The 18,244-nt window shown below is 34.6% G+C and overlaps 2 protein-coding genes across 2 annotated transcripts; one reads left to right on the top strand and one right to left on the bottom strand.

Moving 5' to 3' along the window:
• Positions 1–181: 181 nt before the first annotated feature.
• LOC125849526 (F-box protein At3g07870-like) lies at positions 182–1,378 on the top strand. Its single transcript, XM_049529609.1, has one exon. The coding sequence runs from the start codon at positions 182–184 to the stop codon at positions 1,376–1,378; it is 1,197 nt and encodes a 398-aa protein (XP_049385566.1).
• A 2,606-nt stretch (positions 1,379–3,984) lies between these two features.
• LOC125847279 (uncharacterized) lies at positions 3,985–14,944 on the bottom strand. The gene is made up of 11 exons (XM_049526933.1): positions 14,931–14,944; positions 14,221–14,486; positions 12,291–12,427; positions 12,081–12,215; positions 11,555–11,665; positions 11,177–11,443; positions 8,946–9,145; positions 8,002–8,284; positions 7,518–7,628; positions 6,646–6,837; positions 3,985–4,466 (listed from the first exon to the last, which is right to left on the bottom strand). The coding sequence occupies exons 1-11, from the start codon at positions 14,942–14,944 to the stop codon at positions 4,122–4,124; spliced, it is 2,061 nt and encodes a 686-aa protein (XP_049382890.1). The 3' UTR covers positions 3,985–4,121.
• Positions 14,945–18,244: the final 3,300 nt, after the last annotated feature.

Raw genomic sequence — 18,244 nt, forward strand, 5'->3', positions numbered from 1 at the left:
CTAACGGCTAGTTAAATTTCAATAATTACTTTCAATTAATGGCTCTGTGTGGTTAATTGTGGAACTCAAAGTAGCCTCTATAGTCATTTTAGAGGATCACACTATATATGAAAGTCTAGTCAATCCATAAGACCTAAACCTTATAAACTAGCTCCCTTTTTGTTCAAACGAAATGACAATCATGGATGCCCAAAGCTCTAAGCTTTTCAAGGGAGATTGCGAAGAAAGTAGAATCTCTCATGTCACGGGGATTATGGACCTTCATATAGTGATTATGGTTGACATTCTTTCACGGTTGCCAATCAAGTCCATTTTCTATTGTAAGATTGTTTGTAAACTCTGGTATCATCTTTTAACTTCCGACCCTTTGTTTTGTAAAATATATTACAAAAGATCATCTTACTTTCCCAGCATTTTGCTTTCGATAAATCACTCAGTCCGGTTACTTGTGGAACTCAAAGATGATGTTTCTCACCCCTTAAACAGAACTATTGTGTTGAGCCCTAGGTTTCACCTCCCCCCAACTTTATATACACAAAACTTGACATTAATTAGTTCATGTAATGGGTTCATTTGTTTGTTTAATGGTTCAAGGGATGCCGCAGAGCATTCAGTTTACATTAGCAATCCTCTTTTGGGTGAATATTTCAAGGTTAAATTGCCCAAATGGGAGAAAAGAATTCAGTGTGTTGCCTATGCATTCTGCTTCAGTGAAACCTCTGGACAGTATAAAGTATTGAGATCAGTAGTTAGTAAGTTTGAGGGACATCCACATGTATCAGAGTTGGAGGTTTATACTCTTGGAGTTGATGAGAAATGGAGAAATGTGGGTGAAGTTCCAGAACCTCTATGCGGATTATTTTGTAAGGCTAACGTCAATGGTGTTGTTCATTGGATGAGTTCGGAAAAAAATGACAGCATTTACTCCTTTAACAGTTGCACAGAAGAGGTGAAATCCATGTTAGCTCCGCGTGGTCTGACAACTTTATCCTACGGCTTAACACTAGTAGAGTTGGGGAATTGTCTATGTTTGTGTGATACTTACCATAGTGAGTATATTGATATATGGTGGATGAAAGAGTATGGAATCGCTGAATCTTGGACTAAAGATCGCATTTGGAAGGATACTATTCAACCAGATATCAGTTGTGATAGATTTATACCAATCTCAACTTGGAAAGATGGAGAAATATTGATGCAAAGGTATCGTGGCACACATGTCGTTTCTTACAACCCAAAAGAAAAGAAGTTTACGAAGGTTAAAGTGTACCTTGGATTTGCTGGGACTAGCTACATCCCAAGTTTTTACTCACTCAAGACTGTCATTGGGGAAAGTTTACAAGTCTCATATGCTTATCCGAAGATTGAGATAGTTTAAATATTTAATTTGTCTTATTTCCTCCTGGATATTATGCTTTGCTTTTATGTGTCGTCTAGCTTAAGACTTGTCAACTTTTATTGTTTTATGAATGCTTCTGAGTTATGGTATGTCAACTTTTATTGTTTAATGGATGCTTTTGAGTTATGGTATGTCAACTTTTATTGTTTAATGGAAGCTTTTGAGTTATGGTAGTACAACTCTTTCTCTACACTACAATAAAAATAATTTTTAGCGGCAATAAACAGACACATTAATTAAGAGTGTTAAAGTCTTTACTGACATTAGTTAAGTGTCATTAGATCCAATGTCGCTAAAGGTTTTGGTGACATATACAAAGAGCCCTAATTATCGCTAAAAATACATATTTAGCGACAATTGAGTTATTGCAATGTGAAGTCTCGAAAGTTGAATTCCTTTTGTTCAATTCATTCTGCACTTGTCTGAATAGAACGAACTAAGGAACAAAATATTGGCCTATGAGTAAAAATAATAGGAACATAAATATTGGCCTATCATTGATAGTTTCTTTGGGTATTAAAAATTGTTGTGTTACTCTTTAAAACAAATAAGGCCTAATTAGTATTGAATAAGGATTGATAATTAATAGCCCTTATAATAAGATGTATTGTAATTTGTTTGTCTCCTAATTCCTTTTTTTTTTTCTGCTCAAACACACGTCATTTCTTCAAATTGTGAATTGTGATATATGTTTAACTAATAAAATTATCCGCGTTTCGCGCAGGAATTTAATATCATGAAATTGATAAAATAATATTTAAAATCTATCAGTCATTAAAATTAAAACACTATATTATCTTACATACAAGATTACGTAGTAACAAACATTAATAATGTAAAGGAGATTGAAAATTATTACATCTTATCATTTATCCTTAATAACATAAGCAGAAATAGATGATTATAAAAATACATAGCAGGATCTGTAATATAAGCAATGGTGTCAATGAGCCACTCAACAGGAGCAAAGTACACAAATATTTAATTATTTAATAACATAAGCATAAATAAATGACTATAAAAATACATATCAGGATCTGTAACATAAGAAATGGTGTCAGTGAGCCACTCAACATGAGCAAAGTACACAAATATTTAATTGTGAAGAAGAAGAGGTTCAGAATTTTTGTTGTTTTAAAATGAGAGGAAACCTCTATATTTATAGACAACAAAGGGTAGTGTGAACAAATGTTTATTGTGCCTTATCGAAAAAGTTACAATTATTTGGAAAAGTTGCAACCCTTCGGAAAGGTCACAACCTTTCATAAAAGTCGCAACTCTTCATAAAAGTCACAACTTTTCATAAAAGTCGCAACTCTTCATTAAAATCACAACTCTTCATAAAAATCGCAATGTTTCATAAATATCACAACTTTTCATGAAAGGGAAATACTAGTTTTGTAAATAAATAAATTCAAAGGGAATTCTGGTTTGTGATGGCGCCACGTAGGCGAGCCTAAAGTTCTCTTTTATATATATATATGTAAGTCTAAGGGAAAAGGAGGTCTGAAAAATACTCCAACTTTGGCCGAAATTGTTGTTAAGATACCAAACTTTATGGAGGACCTACCCCCTACACTATTTAATAGTGTATTAAAGGTAAATATGTGTCCACTTGGACACATTACTATTTATAATGATGCAATATTTATGATGTCTACGTGGACACATATATACCTTTAAAATACACTATTAAATAGTGCATGGGGTAAAAGGTCCTTTCCAAAGTTCAGTAATGTTACAACAATATCGATCAAAGTTCGAATATATTTCAGACTTTTTTCTCTAAGTCTAATAAGATATGAAATCTTTTAAATTTAAATGAGGTAATCATGTATGCTTTTTCCAATGTATAAGAAATTTCAGTAATTAGAATAAAAATATTTAAAATTCATAGTGAAAAATCACATCTAAGGGAAAAGATAAAAATAAACTTATGTTTGTTGATGATTAGTGATCTTAATTATCGTACTTATTTGTTGATCTTGGAAGAACAATTTTTCTTCCTGAATTGTACAGTAAGTACTAATGTAACATATCGATGAGGGTAACTAATATAAATCCTCTATAATCATTAGTTTTTTTCGTGGTCATTTCATTGTTCAGGTTTCATTTTCAAAAATAAAAAATTCATAAAGGGCTATTTATATGTAGGAAAACTACCAGTTTGTATTAAAAATAAACTTTTTTTTAATCCCTCCTTTGGAGCTCTCACCATTTTATTCTCTATTGATGACTCGAACTCACCGGAATTAGCACACAGTCATAGACTTGTTTAGGAAAGATAGATCGGACTATTGGAGACAATATGCAAGCTATGACAAATTTAAGGTTTAAAAATGTATAAAACGGATAGGGTAAACCTGGTATCTTCCTTAATTAGTTCCACTGGATACCTGTCACATCTCACCCGCACAAGTTTGGATAAGCTTGGAACATATAGGAATATGAATTCAGCTTTTCTTCTGCTAGCATTTGTAAACTAGTGAACCAGTTCAATACCAACTAGGAAAAAACTCTATATGAATACACAGTTCCTCACAAGGTCAATGACCAAAAATGGAAGTAGAAAATTTAAAATGAAGTTAAAACATTAAGAAGGAAACAGAAGAAAAAGAAAAGAAGTGTGTAATATTAAGAACAAAGATACTTGTGTTATTAAAACATCTTCTATGCTTTTGAGGCCAAGTTGGAGTCATATACATGTATGCAGATATCGATATCAGGCAGTAATGTCTACCAGACAAACCTTACTAGGAGGACAAGCGTTCAAGCAGCTATAAATCGAAGAATGGAACTCATATGAGTTGGGTGAGGAGGGGATGACATCAACCCATTCTTTTTCTACCATCTCCACATGCTGATTTGGCTTTAAAATGGCTTCAAATTGAAGTTTGTCTATCTTCTTAGTCAATTTCTTTGCAAAATCAATGGAAAATACTATGTTGAAGTGTTCTTCCAAATAGCCAGCATCCCTGAAGACTTGGATCCCCGCATTGGCTTCACGAGACTTAGTAAAACCAAGTAGCATCTCCCCATTTATGAATTCTTGATTGCCAGAACATACCTGTATTGCAAGTTAACTGTTAACACGGCTTCATAGTAGTGCAAACCCACTGGTAATACGGACTCACAGAAGTGCAAAACCACTGATAACATCAATTAAAACAAGTGACTGAAATAGGTTTAATTGAGATCCTTATACCGTCTCACTCTACTATCCATTCTTAGTTTTGACTCTATGTTTTTGAACGTCTCTTATTCGTTTTCCCCCTTTGGTGCTTGGGGCATGGGAGATGGGGGATGAGCCTCTTTAGATCCATTATAATGCTTGTTTTGGACCAGTTTGAAGCATTGTCTCAAGACATGACACTTAGCAAGGAAGCTAGTAACCCCAAAGGACTGAACAGTAACTGGTGATTGTTAGAACCAGAATTATCTCACGAATTCAATAATTCCCACCTTTATACTGAAAGCAAGGTTTAAAGAAAAGAGCCTAAGTTCCAAAAAATAGAGAACACCGATATACATAGAAACTCGCAGCAAAATGAAGGATATCATGACATCATACACCCACCTTTTCCTCGGCTACTTCCTCCCTAATGTCTAGTACAATAACCAGCAGATTCAAAGTATTGCTAGTTCCACCTTAATCTTATTACTTCCAACCTCTTCACGAACAAATGTGTAGAACAGTACTAACTAGTCCAATCACTAAATCAGCTAGGCATGGCATTCACCATCGTAGGGAACATAACCATCCTATCCAGCAATTCCACTACTTACTCTCCTCACCCTCCTTACAACTAAATACTAATAAATTTCCATAAGCATTTCCCATCTATAACACTGACATAAAGAGCTAGCTTTTTCCCGATAAAGTAAAGAGCTAGCTTTCTTACATGACACTGACATAAAGAGCTACCTTTTTCCCGATAAAGTAAAGAGCTAGCTTTCTTACATGACATTCGAAATTACAACTGTGAGTGGACAAGGTAACTGTTATAATGTTATGAATCTTTAGGGAAGGATCGATTCACAAGGCGATATATAAATCAGCTCGTTAAAGGGAGGCTGAAACCTTAGAATTCATTAAAAGAGAACTCCAATCTCTTCAGCTCTTCAAAGGGAGACTGAAACCTTGGAGTTCAATGGAAGAGAGAACTCTAATCTCCTGCTTTTTGCTGAATTATGACTTACTGATTTATTCATCAAAAGCCCCTTTAAATAGGAGTCTTATTACATCAATAGGAAGTCTAATTCTTATGAAAGTAGGAGACCTAAATCCTATTCCAAACTAATAACTATAACTTAACCTAATCCTTATGAAACTATGAAACATAAATCCTATTCTAGAATAATAAATAAAACAACTAAAAATATAATTAACTACTTAATTTAAGGGCTTCCAACGCATCCATANCTTTTTCCCGATAAAGTAAAGAGCTAGCTTTCTTACATGACACTGACATAAAGAGCTACCTTTTTCCCGATAAAGTAAAGAGCTAGCTTTCTTACATGACATTCGAAATTACATCTGTGAGTGGACAAGGTAACTGTTATAAGCACTTGTTCAGCGGTTGATATTTTTCAAAGAATTAAACTATGTACCTTTTAAACTAAAAAGACTTTTTAAAGTTACAATAAATCACTATTTCCCTATAATAGTGATGAAGATCCTACTGGTTCACATTTTTTATGTAAATGATGTTGGGAACAGATTCTAAGTCACCATTACCGCCTTCAGAAAATTTTCTTCTATAATATAATCCAGGTCAATGCAATAACTACCACCAACACACACACACACACAAAAAAAAAAAAGAGATAGAGAGGGAAATAAAAAAAATAAAGGCCGGTGCTTGAATTGCTTCTAAACACTGGCAACACAGATGTGTTTTATAGAAAACTTCACATGCATACATCAATCCAACTGCTGGTGATGAAAAATATTTCAGAATAAGTGTTATCACTTTCATCAATTGACTTAAAGATGGAGTAGACAGGAATATAAGGAGTGTATATTTGCAGCCCTTTTCCAGAATCACTACGGAGATTGTTCTAAGCAATACAAGAGCACAACCAATTCTCTAGGCTTTCTTCATGCATGCCGAATTAACAATTAACACTTAAGACAGATCTATAAGGACAAGAAAAAGGAGTATACATGCTATTTAACACGCCAATTGCAGTTAGTCGGAAGTCAAATGCAGAAGTCAACACCTAGCCAATATCTGAACTCTCACCTGAATATACTCCACACCCATCACATGTAAATGCTCCAGTAGGTTCTGTGATGAGAGCAAAGTAACAATTCCGGCAGATCCAACTGGTCCTTGGAGTATCTCCCATGGTGATTTCATTAAAATTTTATGTTTGTTTTCTTCTTCCTGTGAAGCACTGACAACAGGGAGCTTCTCTTCTTCCAAGAACCAAACCTGTGAATGATTCAAATGATATAAAAACTAAGAGAAAATGGACATAGTTTACAGAAAACAATTAAAAAGTAATGCAAATAAAATCATAGATAAACGGTAGTTAAGTAGTCCCATCTCAGAAATTGTTCCAACCAACCAAAATTAATGATATCCGGAAGTTGCTTGAATGCTTGATAGGAGAAACTTATCCACTTTTTCATAGAGATAATAGTTTCAAATCTAGATGAACTGGCTATAAGCATGCAATAGAACTTCCCTCAGTGGATTGCTTTATTTGGCCCAGGCCCCAGGGTAGGGATTTTCTAGAATAAGGATATGGAACACGATTAGGCCATTAACATAACTTATTTTTCACAATGAGGTTCATCTACACGACTTTAATGAAGTCTAGCCGCATCAATAACGCTTAGAGTCCCTATATATGTTTTAAAGCATGACTGGATGAATGAAAAAGTTCCAGTTAAAGACCAACCAAGTGGCTCATCTATACGTTGAGAATTAGATTGAGGCAATCAAAGTGCTAACAGTAATTCTCAGCTAAATGTGTGTTTTAGTAACATTTATCCTAAAGAAATGAAGATACGATGGTGGAATGTGAAATAAATTCCTTATAGATCATTCTGACCAAGCTTCCTAACTGTCACGTAACTAATTACATAGCCAAAGTACGTGCATCTAACCTTCTCAGAGTCGAAAGAGAAGTAGTCATGATCCATGAACAATTGTTTGAGATATTCAATAGATTCAGCAGGACACACCACTATAAGAGGTACAGAGGGCCGGTCCTCCATCTGCAATTGACAAGAAAAATTTCAAAGCATGATGAAAAGTAATTCTCTCCAGCAAGACAAGTAATATCCCTTCTTCATGAGAACATCAAAAACTAGAGTAAATGGACCTTTAGTCAATCAGCTCGAATGTGAATTACACTTGCATGTATACGAGTCTAGGAAAAAACTCATAATCTACACGTCCCAAACTTTATCAGGATCATCTGATAACAATATAATGCATGTGTAATCTACTTTCAAGCAATTGGCTGCTGGGAATAAAGTGACAACTACATGGTAGATATACTTCACTCCTGATGGGCATATCGGAAATAGCAGTTCAATTTACAGAACACAATACCGTCTCTAGTTCTACTTCTGAAGGAAGGACTACCTTCAGCAATCTGTGGCTGTCATTTAGCAATGCCTTGACGTGCAGATAAGCAATCTCCTCATGAGGCCCAGCAGGTTCAGGAATAGAAGACGTTCCAAGAAGCTTGCTTTCTGTCAAAGATAAAACAATCGCAACCTTGCCAGAAGATATGAGGCAATGACCCTGCTCTTGAACTTTAGAACCAATGCTTGAGTGTTCAACATTTTCTATAGAGAAGAATTCTTTGGATAGTTTTAATGTATTGTTTACTTGTAAAGCATTAACAAAGTCTGGAAAGCTCCATCTGCCGCAAGGAAAAAAATTCAAAATTCAAGGCAAATGATAGTATTTCTCCAACCAACTCCCAAAATAAAGAAATAAGAACGAGTATGACCATGAGATAAGGCCATTTGTTATATATAAAAGTCAATATCAGGTAAAAGAACCCAGTTCTAGACATCACCCAACCAGTATACTGAGCCTAAAGCCCACAACTAATTTGCATTAAAAAGATGAGATTTCTAGCTTTGTGTGGTCTCCTAAAAAACTCTTCACCGGGACCTCTTCCCATATATCTTTCAGCACTACCAATTTTGAACAGGCCACCGCAGGAGATTAATTAGAAATACATAATCATCCAAAGCACAGGTCAATTTGTGTCTATGGTTTTTGTTTCTTCCTTTCGTTCTTCTTTCATTTTTTTTTTTTGGGGGGGGGGGGGGAGAAGTAGGTCACTTTGGTTGTTTGCTTCTAGTTATACACCGATTATTACCACAAACCGTGGAAAATATAGGGTCTCAAAAAGAATCCTAACTTTTTCCCTTGCCATTGTACTAAACATTTAGAATATGGGATGTCAGTGTAAAAGAATGGTTAGCCTACTTAAAGCATGTATGACATACACTTCGCAGGATTAGAAAAGGTTATATAATGACAAAAGACAGGAAATTAACTAATATCTGCACCTCTTATATGGAATCTTTTTATTCTGCAAGGCATGCTGAAGCAAGATGGAATTTACATCAACTATCTGATTTGCAAGGAAGCTCCTTTGGTTTTTCTCTCCATATCTGAAACCATGAAATATATGATCTTGTTCCATTTCATGCAATATTTTCTTGGCTGCTATGAGGCGTTTCTGAGACTTTTTTCTCTCTTTCCATTCCTGAAAAAGCAGAAGGTAAGTAGGCCAAACACGCTAGATCAATGCTATAGATTTAGTACCTACGACAATCACAGAGGAGCACCGGAGAGAAAAGCAACTTTAGAGGCATTACTTAATGACCAGCACTCATCTGGAACAGCTAAGTATGAACGCTCCATCAAGAATTACTTTGTCGTTGAGCTCGGATAAGAAAATTATGATATCTATTAATGATAGTAACTGCACTACATTCTTATGAGGAGAAGTGGATAACCATTTATTTTAGATGTTAAAGAATTTATCCTTCTGCATAAACCAAATTCACCTTGTTCTTATCTCACCATTGTGAAGTTAACAACTATTCATGATGTGAATATATGGTGGCACAACCGCCATCTTCTAACAAGTGGCTACAGTCATCTAACTTCACTTTATACGGGAACTGTTATTTGCAGATAATTGTCAATTGATTAAATGAGGGAGTGAGTCAATGAAAAGTTGAAAATATCGAAAGACACTCCATTAAGTAAGGGTTTTAGGATAAGTAAGAACTAATACACAAGTTTTGCCTCCATAATAAGAATGAAGGCAAAGTGAGGTTCGATGTAATTGTGGGGCCCAAATGCAGAATCTTTTTAGATTTTTTATTTTTTTTGGTGAAGTAATTAAATTGTATTAGAAAGGCATCAAGGAGCAAAGGTGACAGCTAAAAATAAAGTTGCTTCAAACATGAAAATAACATGAAGCTAACTGAGCAAAAACCTGTAAAGCAGCAATAAAGATAAACCCCCTTAAACTTGGCCTTAAAAGAAAAAAGACATGATAGGTGAAGCTATAACACAGAGAATTAAAATAGGATGACTGAAATGAATAAGTGATGTGGATTTCCGTGCAACTACAAAGTACTGTTAACGGCAGTAAGGCAAGCAATGTTATATTGGAGTAAATGTTGGGTTTCTATGGTCTTGATAAAAAAAAAGTTAGGCTGCTAAGGTCTAATTATTCATAGGGTGAGTGTCATAGAAATGTGAACATTGAGATGTATTTGTCTTTAAAAAATGTTGGGCAAGATTAGAAATGATTACCCCTGGCAGAGGATGCAAGCAACACACATAGGATAAGATAAGAAACCACCTATTGGCAAGATGTGGTCTGAGTTTTGCAAATAACAAGCATCATCGGGAGTAATGGAAGGAAAGTTCTCTTATGGCATGACAAATGGATAGTCCACAATCATCCAAAAATACAACTCCTTTTGGTTTGTCAACTTGATTCAGTATCCTGAAGCTACTGTAGCAGAATCCAGGGACTGTGAGATATGGAACATCAGATTCAGAAGACATTTCAATGATTGGGAATTGGTGACAGTTGCTGAATTTTACAGTACAATTGGGAGTTTTCAGGGACTTCCCTGTGAAGATAATAGATTCAAATGGGATGAACAAAGTGGAGGCTTCTATACTGTCAAAGTGCCAGGACGATATGGAAGAGATGAACAAAATGTGTTTTGAGGGCAGCTATAATTCCTTACCAAAAATCTAAGGAAAACTATAATTTTTTGGTTAATTACTTCCAAACTGAAGGTATTGTATCTGCTCTACCCCTGAAAGAGGTGTGTAGCAAGACGAGGATGGCAGAAGGGCAAAAGGAGTACTAGAGAAGGCGCCAAGAAGAAGACAAAGATATGAAATTAAACTTGACTGCTTTACACACATCTGTAATTGGTCAAATTTATAAAGTAAACCACACAAGAGTAACTTGCAACCAATAATGATTATGAAAGAACCCAATCAGAGTACTTCAGAAAAGGTAGCTATAATTTCTTTGAAAATGGCAAAGTGACTTATAAAATGATTGAGAAAGCACTCTGATTCTAGAAAAGTGAACAAAAACAAAATCAACTCACAAGGTGTTGCTTCTCTAGAAAAGATAAATAAAATTTCTTTTAAAACAAATTATGATTTCTGAAACCACACTGACAGCACTCTGCAATAGCGTGTGACCTATATGATAAATTCTGGCAAAATGAGAGAAATAAGAAAAGCAACTCACAAGCTGTCGCCTCTCTTTCTTGGACCTCTCATCTGCACGGATGTTTAATTCTAAAAGACCCTTTGGAGGTGTAATCAGCATTTCCCTTTTACTCAAATCAATATTTGGAACAATTGCTTCAACGAAAGGGACCCATACAAGAGGACCAGATGCACTTCCTTCCAACTGTGGTCTTGCATTTCGATCCGGTAGAAGCTCAACATGTAGGAGATCACTAGCTCCACTGTTAAAAACATTAATAACAGTTCCTACCAGTTCTCTAGTTTCCTGAAGCACATAAAAATAGAAGTTCCCTTTTAAGTGCCACTCAGCTCTAATAGAAATTAAACTAAAGAACCATGTACCTTTTATGAAAGTCAGAAGCCGTGGAACACAAACCTTTAGAAATACTTTCATCCCAACAAGGTCAGGGGTGTAAAATTCACCTTCCTCCAGGATTGGTCTATCTTCATCCTTCACCAGTAAGGCCGACCCCACAAGTTTTTGAGCCTGAGGAAAATTGAGAAAACAAGATATATCAAACGGTCATGCCCTAAGATAAAGATCAAGTCCATTTCCAAAATATGTCTCAGGTAATACATAAAACTGGCATGAGAGTTGTAGTAATGGTTCCGTATTTAATGGACGGAGTGAAATTTGCCTTTTTATTTACAAAAGATGAACCAAATATTTTCGATTCGGTAATAAAGTCATATAAAATTCTTCCAACTTTCTTACATGACACTGCCACTTTGCCGTATTGAAATATTGTGATTGTACATGCATGATTTTAAATTGATTTAACATAGGAAAGATAAGGCCATAATAATCAAAAGACATATTTACTGCATTCCATAATATATGAGGAAAAACAATAGTGTGGGTTGTGGAAACCCAATGTACGGCATAATTACACTGAGATCACCTGCTCTATTGTGTTAATCTCGTGGAATTTAAGTATCCAACTCTTCTGTCCTGGATGACCTCTTCCCTCCACTAGTTCGATTTCTTGAATCATATCTCTCCCTGTAACTTGCTGCCTCAACCATCGCCTTCCTGGCTGAATTAAGAGTGAATTCATGAAAAGGATATTCTCAAGCAGGCCAAAAACGAGAAACCAGTTGATGCTTTCTACCTGGGAAAATCGCAGTTCAGGGAAATCAGTTGTCGCTTTTACTCGAACCTCTCCTTGAAGCCCATGAACACTATATATGTACCCAGTTTCAACAAATAATCCCTCTGTCTCACTAGCCTCCACGATCTCTTCGGTAGCTGAAATGAACAAACATTAAAGGTGCTTAACTTGAGGACCAAGTGACTTTGCAGAAACTATTAAGAAAACTTTCTTGTGAATGAACACTACTGTGATACTCTAGCATAATTAAGATGCTTGACAGTCTAAGCAGTGCGTTCTGTAACTGATAACCAATTCACATGACTTGGTATATCATGATGAGTAACAAATCTGTAGACAGCGTACATTATAATGAGATGATATCTTTCCAGGAAGAACATCATATATGATTTTTCTATGTTATGTGATTAACTTGATTCGGGGAACTTTTAACTGAAATTTGTAACAATTTACAAATTCAAAGATTACCTCACACTTGCTTAAGCTTAAGGTGTAGAATTACAACAATCACAAGATGTAATACTTAAGATAGCTCAACTATACAAAATATACTTGCAGATGATAAAACTAATGATTCGCCGGTGTGTCATTGAAGGAAATAGCCCAAGTGAAATGTCAATAGAACAGTAAATAACAGCACAAAATTCAAGGTTTTGCTCAATTCCAAAACTTCTATTAAACCTAGTGTCTTCTGATGGGTCGTGGTCATTGTACCTTGTTTGGGATTGGCTAGAAACATGAATGTGTCTTGAGTTACCGTTCATGTATATTCAACCTACCAAAAGAACAAATATTCATCTCCTACTGTACTTTTGCATCTTTTGCCTTAGATAATGATGCTCTCACTTTCGATCTTTGGTATGGATTCTAAAGCAATTGTCAGAGTGCAACTACAAGATTAAGTATGAAGCCAGAAGCGTGTCACCGTGGGACAAAGCCGCATAAATGAGTTGCCAAGACGCTTTACTTCCCTACGCAAGACATAAATAGCAAACAAAAACAAGCAAAAGATCTGACCCAAGAAATCAATTGATATTAGATAAATCTACCTTACATTAATCTGATAATGTGTTGCCAACATTAACTTAATTTGCCTGACTGTGAAGTAATGACTAACTTAAGTACCTAACTTAATAGAATTATCTGAAGATGCTACTGCTTCAAACTGCTTCAAAACTAGAACCAACAAATAGACAAACCACAGAACAGACTTACAAAAAGAAACAAAACGAAGACGAGAAATGTAGAAATAAGCTGAACTCAGAAGGACATGTCCAATGTTTAAGTCTCAAATCCCATAACCTATATTTTCATACTAAGCAGCATGTATTGAGCAGAGGCCTCCGTGAGGTAGGGGTAAAGTCTGCGTACACTCTACCCACTCCAGACACCCCCCCTCCAGTGGGACTACACTGGGTATGTTGTTGTATTATACAGCAGCAACAACTTCTACAAATACTTGTTAATCCCAAACTAATTTTGGTCCACTATATTAACCCTCAACATCCATTCACCCCATATATGGACCCATTTCACTCCAATACTCAATAATTTGTCTTTAGAACAAATTAAGGGTTCTCTGAAAAATTCGGATTCTATAAATCTCAGAGCCACGGGCTTATTTCTATATTGACATACAATCTCTAAACCAAACCAAGAGGATCTTGCCAAGCTGGCTGGACACCACTTCATCAGAACATAATACTAATGATAATTCAAAGGAACATAAAATCCACAAAAACAAAGCATAACTTCTTGAAAACATATTTCACAATTCTGTTGAAAACAGTATACTTGGAAGTGAGTAATTGCTGATACTAGCAAAATAAACACAACCCCAGTTCGGAAAAAGTCAGAAAAATCAAAGTAAGCATTAATGGAAACTCAAAAATCAATAAAGATTGAAACTTTAATGGAAAAAAAGAATTACCAGTGCAGTTCAGCAAAGGGAAGGTAGTGTTTCGGTGAAAATGGAAAATCTTCAAGCTTGATGGATTTTCCAAAAACCCAATTCTTTGATTTCGAAAAGGAAGTGTTAGTCTTTGAGAACAGCAGAGACCAACTGGAGCAGAGATAGAATTTGAAGAACAGGAAAGAGCAGAGGAGCCTTGCATGTTTTCTGATAACACCCAAGAAAGAAAGAAAGGAGTACTGAAATTTGAAAAGAACAATGAAAAAAATCTTGCAAGATAGAATCTTTAGCAGAGAAAATGTCATAAATAATCCATTAACTATACGAGCAGTCTAAAATGGTCACTTAATTATACACTTCACAGATTTAATCCTTTAACTATTCAAAAATTTATCAGCTTTGATCTCTTAATTATATATTTACTGATTTTAGTCTTTTAACTGTAAACTTACCAATTTTAGTCTTTTAAGTATTCAAAAACATTCATGCCTCAAGAAATAAAATCCTTTAGCAATTTTTTATGTTGTTTCTCTCTCTCCGCTACTTTTTTTCAAATTAACCTTATGCGAAGAACCTTAACCTCAACGTCAATGATTTAAAATTAAATTCACGAGGAAAGAAAATGTAAGTCATAATTTTATTCAACAAAGTAAAATGAAGCATATTTATTGTTACTAAACTTTATTATAAAAAAAAAAATTATTACCCGTTAAATCCAAAGTTTGTACTCCAATGACTTCATTGAACGAAATTTGTTTAATTTTTTAGAATTGAAATTTATAAAATGGTAGATTTGCAATTTTTTTAATTTTTTTTAAATAGATCAATTTNCTTGATTATACACTTAACAGATTTAGTCTTTTAACTATTCAAAAATTTATCAGTTTTGATCTCTTAACTATATATTTACCGGTTTTAGTCCTTTAATTATAAACTTAGCAATTTTAGTCTTTTAAGTATTCAAAAACATTCATGCCTCAAGAAATAAAATCCTTTAGCAATTTTTTATGTTGTTTCTCTCTCTCCGCTACTTTTTTTTCAAATTAACCTTATGCGAAGAACCTTAACCTCAACGTCAACGATTTAAAATAAAATTCACGAGGAAAGAAAATGTAAGTCATAATTTTATTCAACAGAGTAAAATGAAGCATATTTATTGTTACTAAACTTTATTATAAAAAGAAAAAAATTATTACCCGTTAAATCCAAAGTTTGTACTCCAACGACTTCATTGAACGAAATTTGTTTAATTTTTCAGAATTGAAATTTATAAAATGGTAGATTTGCAATATTTTTAAATTTTTTTAAATAGATCAATTTTATTATTCTATTCATTTAATTTTACGTAAAAAAAATTGAGTAAATTAAATAAAATACGCACTATATAGCATATTCAAGTGGGAATTCAAGTCATTAACAACAATTATATGCTTAATTTTACCCTCTATTAAATAAAATTAGGACTTATATCTTCTTTCCTCATAAATTTTATTTTGAATCGTTGACGTTATTGTTCTTTTCATAAGAGTAGTTTGAAGAAAAAATGGTGGGGATAGAGAAACAACTTTAAAAATGGGTTAAAGATTTAATTTCACGAATATTTCCGTTAATATAAGCCTAAACTATTTGTATTAAAAAAATGGACAAAAACCAAACCTGACAAGTTTTTGAATACTTAAAGGACTAAAATTGGTAAGTATATAGTTAAGGGACTAAAATCGGTAAGTGTATAGTTAAGGGACCAAAGCTGATAAGTTTTTGAATAGTTAAAGGACTAAAGCTGATAAGTTTTTGAATAGTTAAAGGACTAAATCCGTTAAGTGTATAGTTAATAGATCATTTTAGACTTACTCCTATAGTTAAGAGACTATTTATGTCATTTTCTACAACACTTTCTACAGATAGTACATGTTGTTAATGAATTTATTTTGAAATAATTATATTATTTTATTATTATATTAAACATAAAACAGAGATTAGTATAGTAGATGTTATCATTGAGTTTTAGGCTAAAATTATCCCGAGGATAGGTCTATTTTGATCCTTTATATATAATCCACACTTTGAGAGAAAAAAAAACGTAAACTCTCTATGAAAAGTTTTATTCGGCCGCAACAAGAAGAGAACTCAAGTGAACTTTATTAGCTAATTTTTACTAGAGATGGATTCTTGCACATTGAGCAAGGATGTACATATAGATCCCAATTGAAAGCCCTATACAAAATGAGATAAAAAATGGAGAGCCGCACCGCACCCAAAAGATGATTTATGAAGGCGAAGGCATACTTTGCACAAGCTATGGGAAATTGGTCATATTCAATGGAATGGAAAAAAAAAAACATTACAAGCAGACTCCACCAACAACCCCAGAACGCAGAAGAAGTTGTCACCTTCCCAAAGAAAAGAAAAAACAAATGCTACTACATTTCAATAGAACCACATTCTCCAATACATCGGTAAGTAATTTAATGTCCAAACCAGGTACGTTCTTGAACTATATATAATAGCTTCATTAATATTGATAACTTTGAACGAAAAAAATGTTAAACAATGTTCAATTACTCCAAAATAAAAAAAATTTAGAAAAGGAAAATAAATTATTAGCTACAATACAAAAAATAACTAAACCAGCTCGAAATCATATACACATCTTCCAACCAACACCATTAATGAGACTAACTCCATGAAATTCGAAAAAAATCCTTCTAATATTTTCCATTTGAGGAGCGTTATCAAATAGAGTAATTCAAGTCCTAACAAGAATAATCCTATTAATGATTGGGTCTCATTGGGACTCAGACTAATAATCTCTCTCTGCTCTCAAAAGACTCTCCAGGAATTATCCCCATGAAAACCACTGCCACAATCCTTTCTAATCTCTGCAACCCCTATGCAAAGTGGATAATCATCACCATGATTCAATGTGGGTGACTACTAATGTTACCTCAATTAACTCCCAATAATCCTCATTTTCTATGGATGATGGAAGCAAAGTGTCACGCCCCAAACTCAAGGGGGGCAACTGGCTCTTAATGCTAGAACTCAGGCCCGAGCTGATCATGCTAAACCATTTGCTACTAGCGCATGACAGCCACACGCAATCAAAAAGACAAATAAGTATATCTCGGCTTAAAATTAAGTCATCGATCGGCAAGGCCCTTTCAACAGATCTATAAAAGAAACAACTACTCCCAAGAGTTTATATAAAGAAATAGTTAATTAGCATAGAATTCCTGATTGGGCCGTTGAGGCCACCATGATCTCTATAGTGAAAATGAAAGAAGGTATATATCAATACAATACATCAAACAACTAACAAGCATCAACAAACCAACAAACTAAGCTAACATGGCCATAACATAGTTGTACACCCCACACATTAGTCTGCAAGCCTCTAAGAGTAGTAAAGATTGACGGGACAGGACCGCAGCTTACCCATAAAAATATATACAACAAAAGTCAACAAACCTCCCAACTCTGACAGCTCCGGAGGAAAGGGGTTAGCCAACCAGATAGAAGTCAATCCTACTGCTGATGAAGTCTACTGGGTTGTTTGTCGAGTCCTGCATACATGAATGCAGCTCCCCCAAGCAATGGGGCATTAGTACAAAATAATGTACAAAGTATGAAAGGCTATAGACTAAATCAGCAAGTATCATAATATATCAAAAGCAATCAGGTAAGGAAATCAAATTTAGATAAGCATGCTAACCCACTATTGTATCTAAAAAATACAATAATGATCAAACAACAACCTAACCAAGCCCCCATAAGCTCGATAGGTACAAACAACATACCACCTACCTAGGCCTCCAAAAGCCCAGAAGGTGTCAAATCAATCTACATAACCCTATTGGTAGACCTTTGTCTTTGTAAAAAGTCACATAGCCCTTTTTGGCAATGATATAGCCTCGTAGGCAGCGCATATCCCTCTTAGGCAACATCATAGCTCTGTGGGCTGCACGTAGCCCTCTTTTGCATCACATAGCCCTGTAGGCAACACATATCCCTCTTTGGAGTCAAAATAGCCCCGTAAGCAACA

This window comes from Solanum stenotomum, chromosome 12 (genome assembly GCF_019186545.1).
Source record: "Solanum stenotomum isolate F172 chromosome 12, ASM1918654v1, whole genome shotgun sequence".
Lineage (NCBI taxonomy): Eukaryota > Viridiplantae > Streptophyta > Magnoliopsida > Solanales > Solanaceae > Solanum > Solanum stenotomum.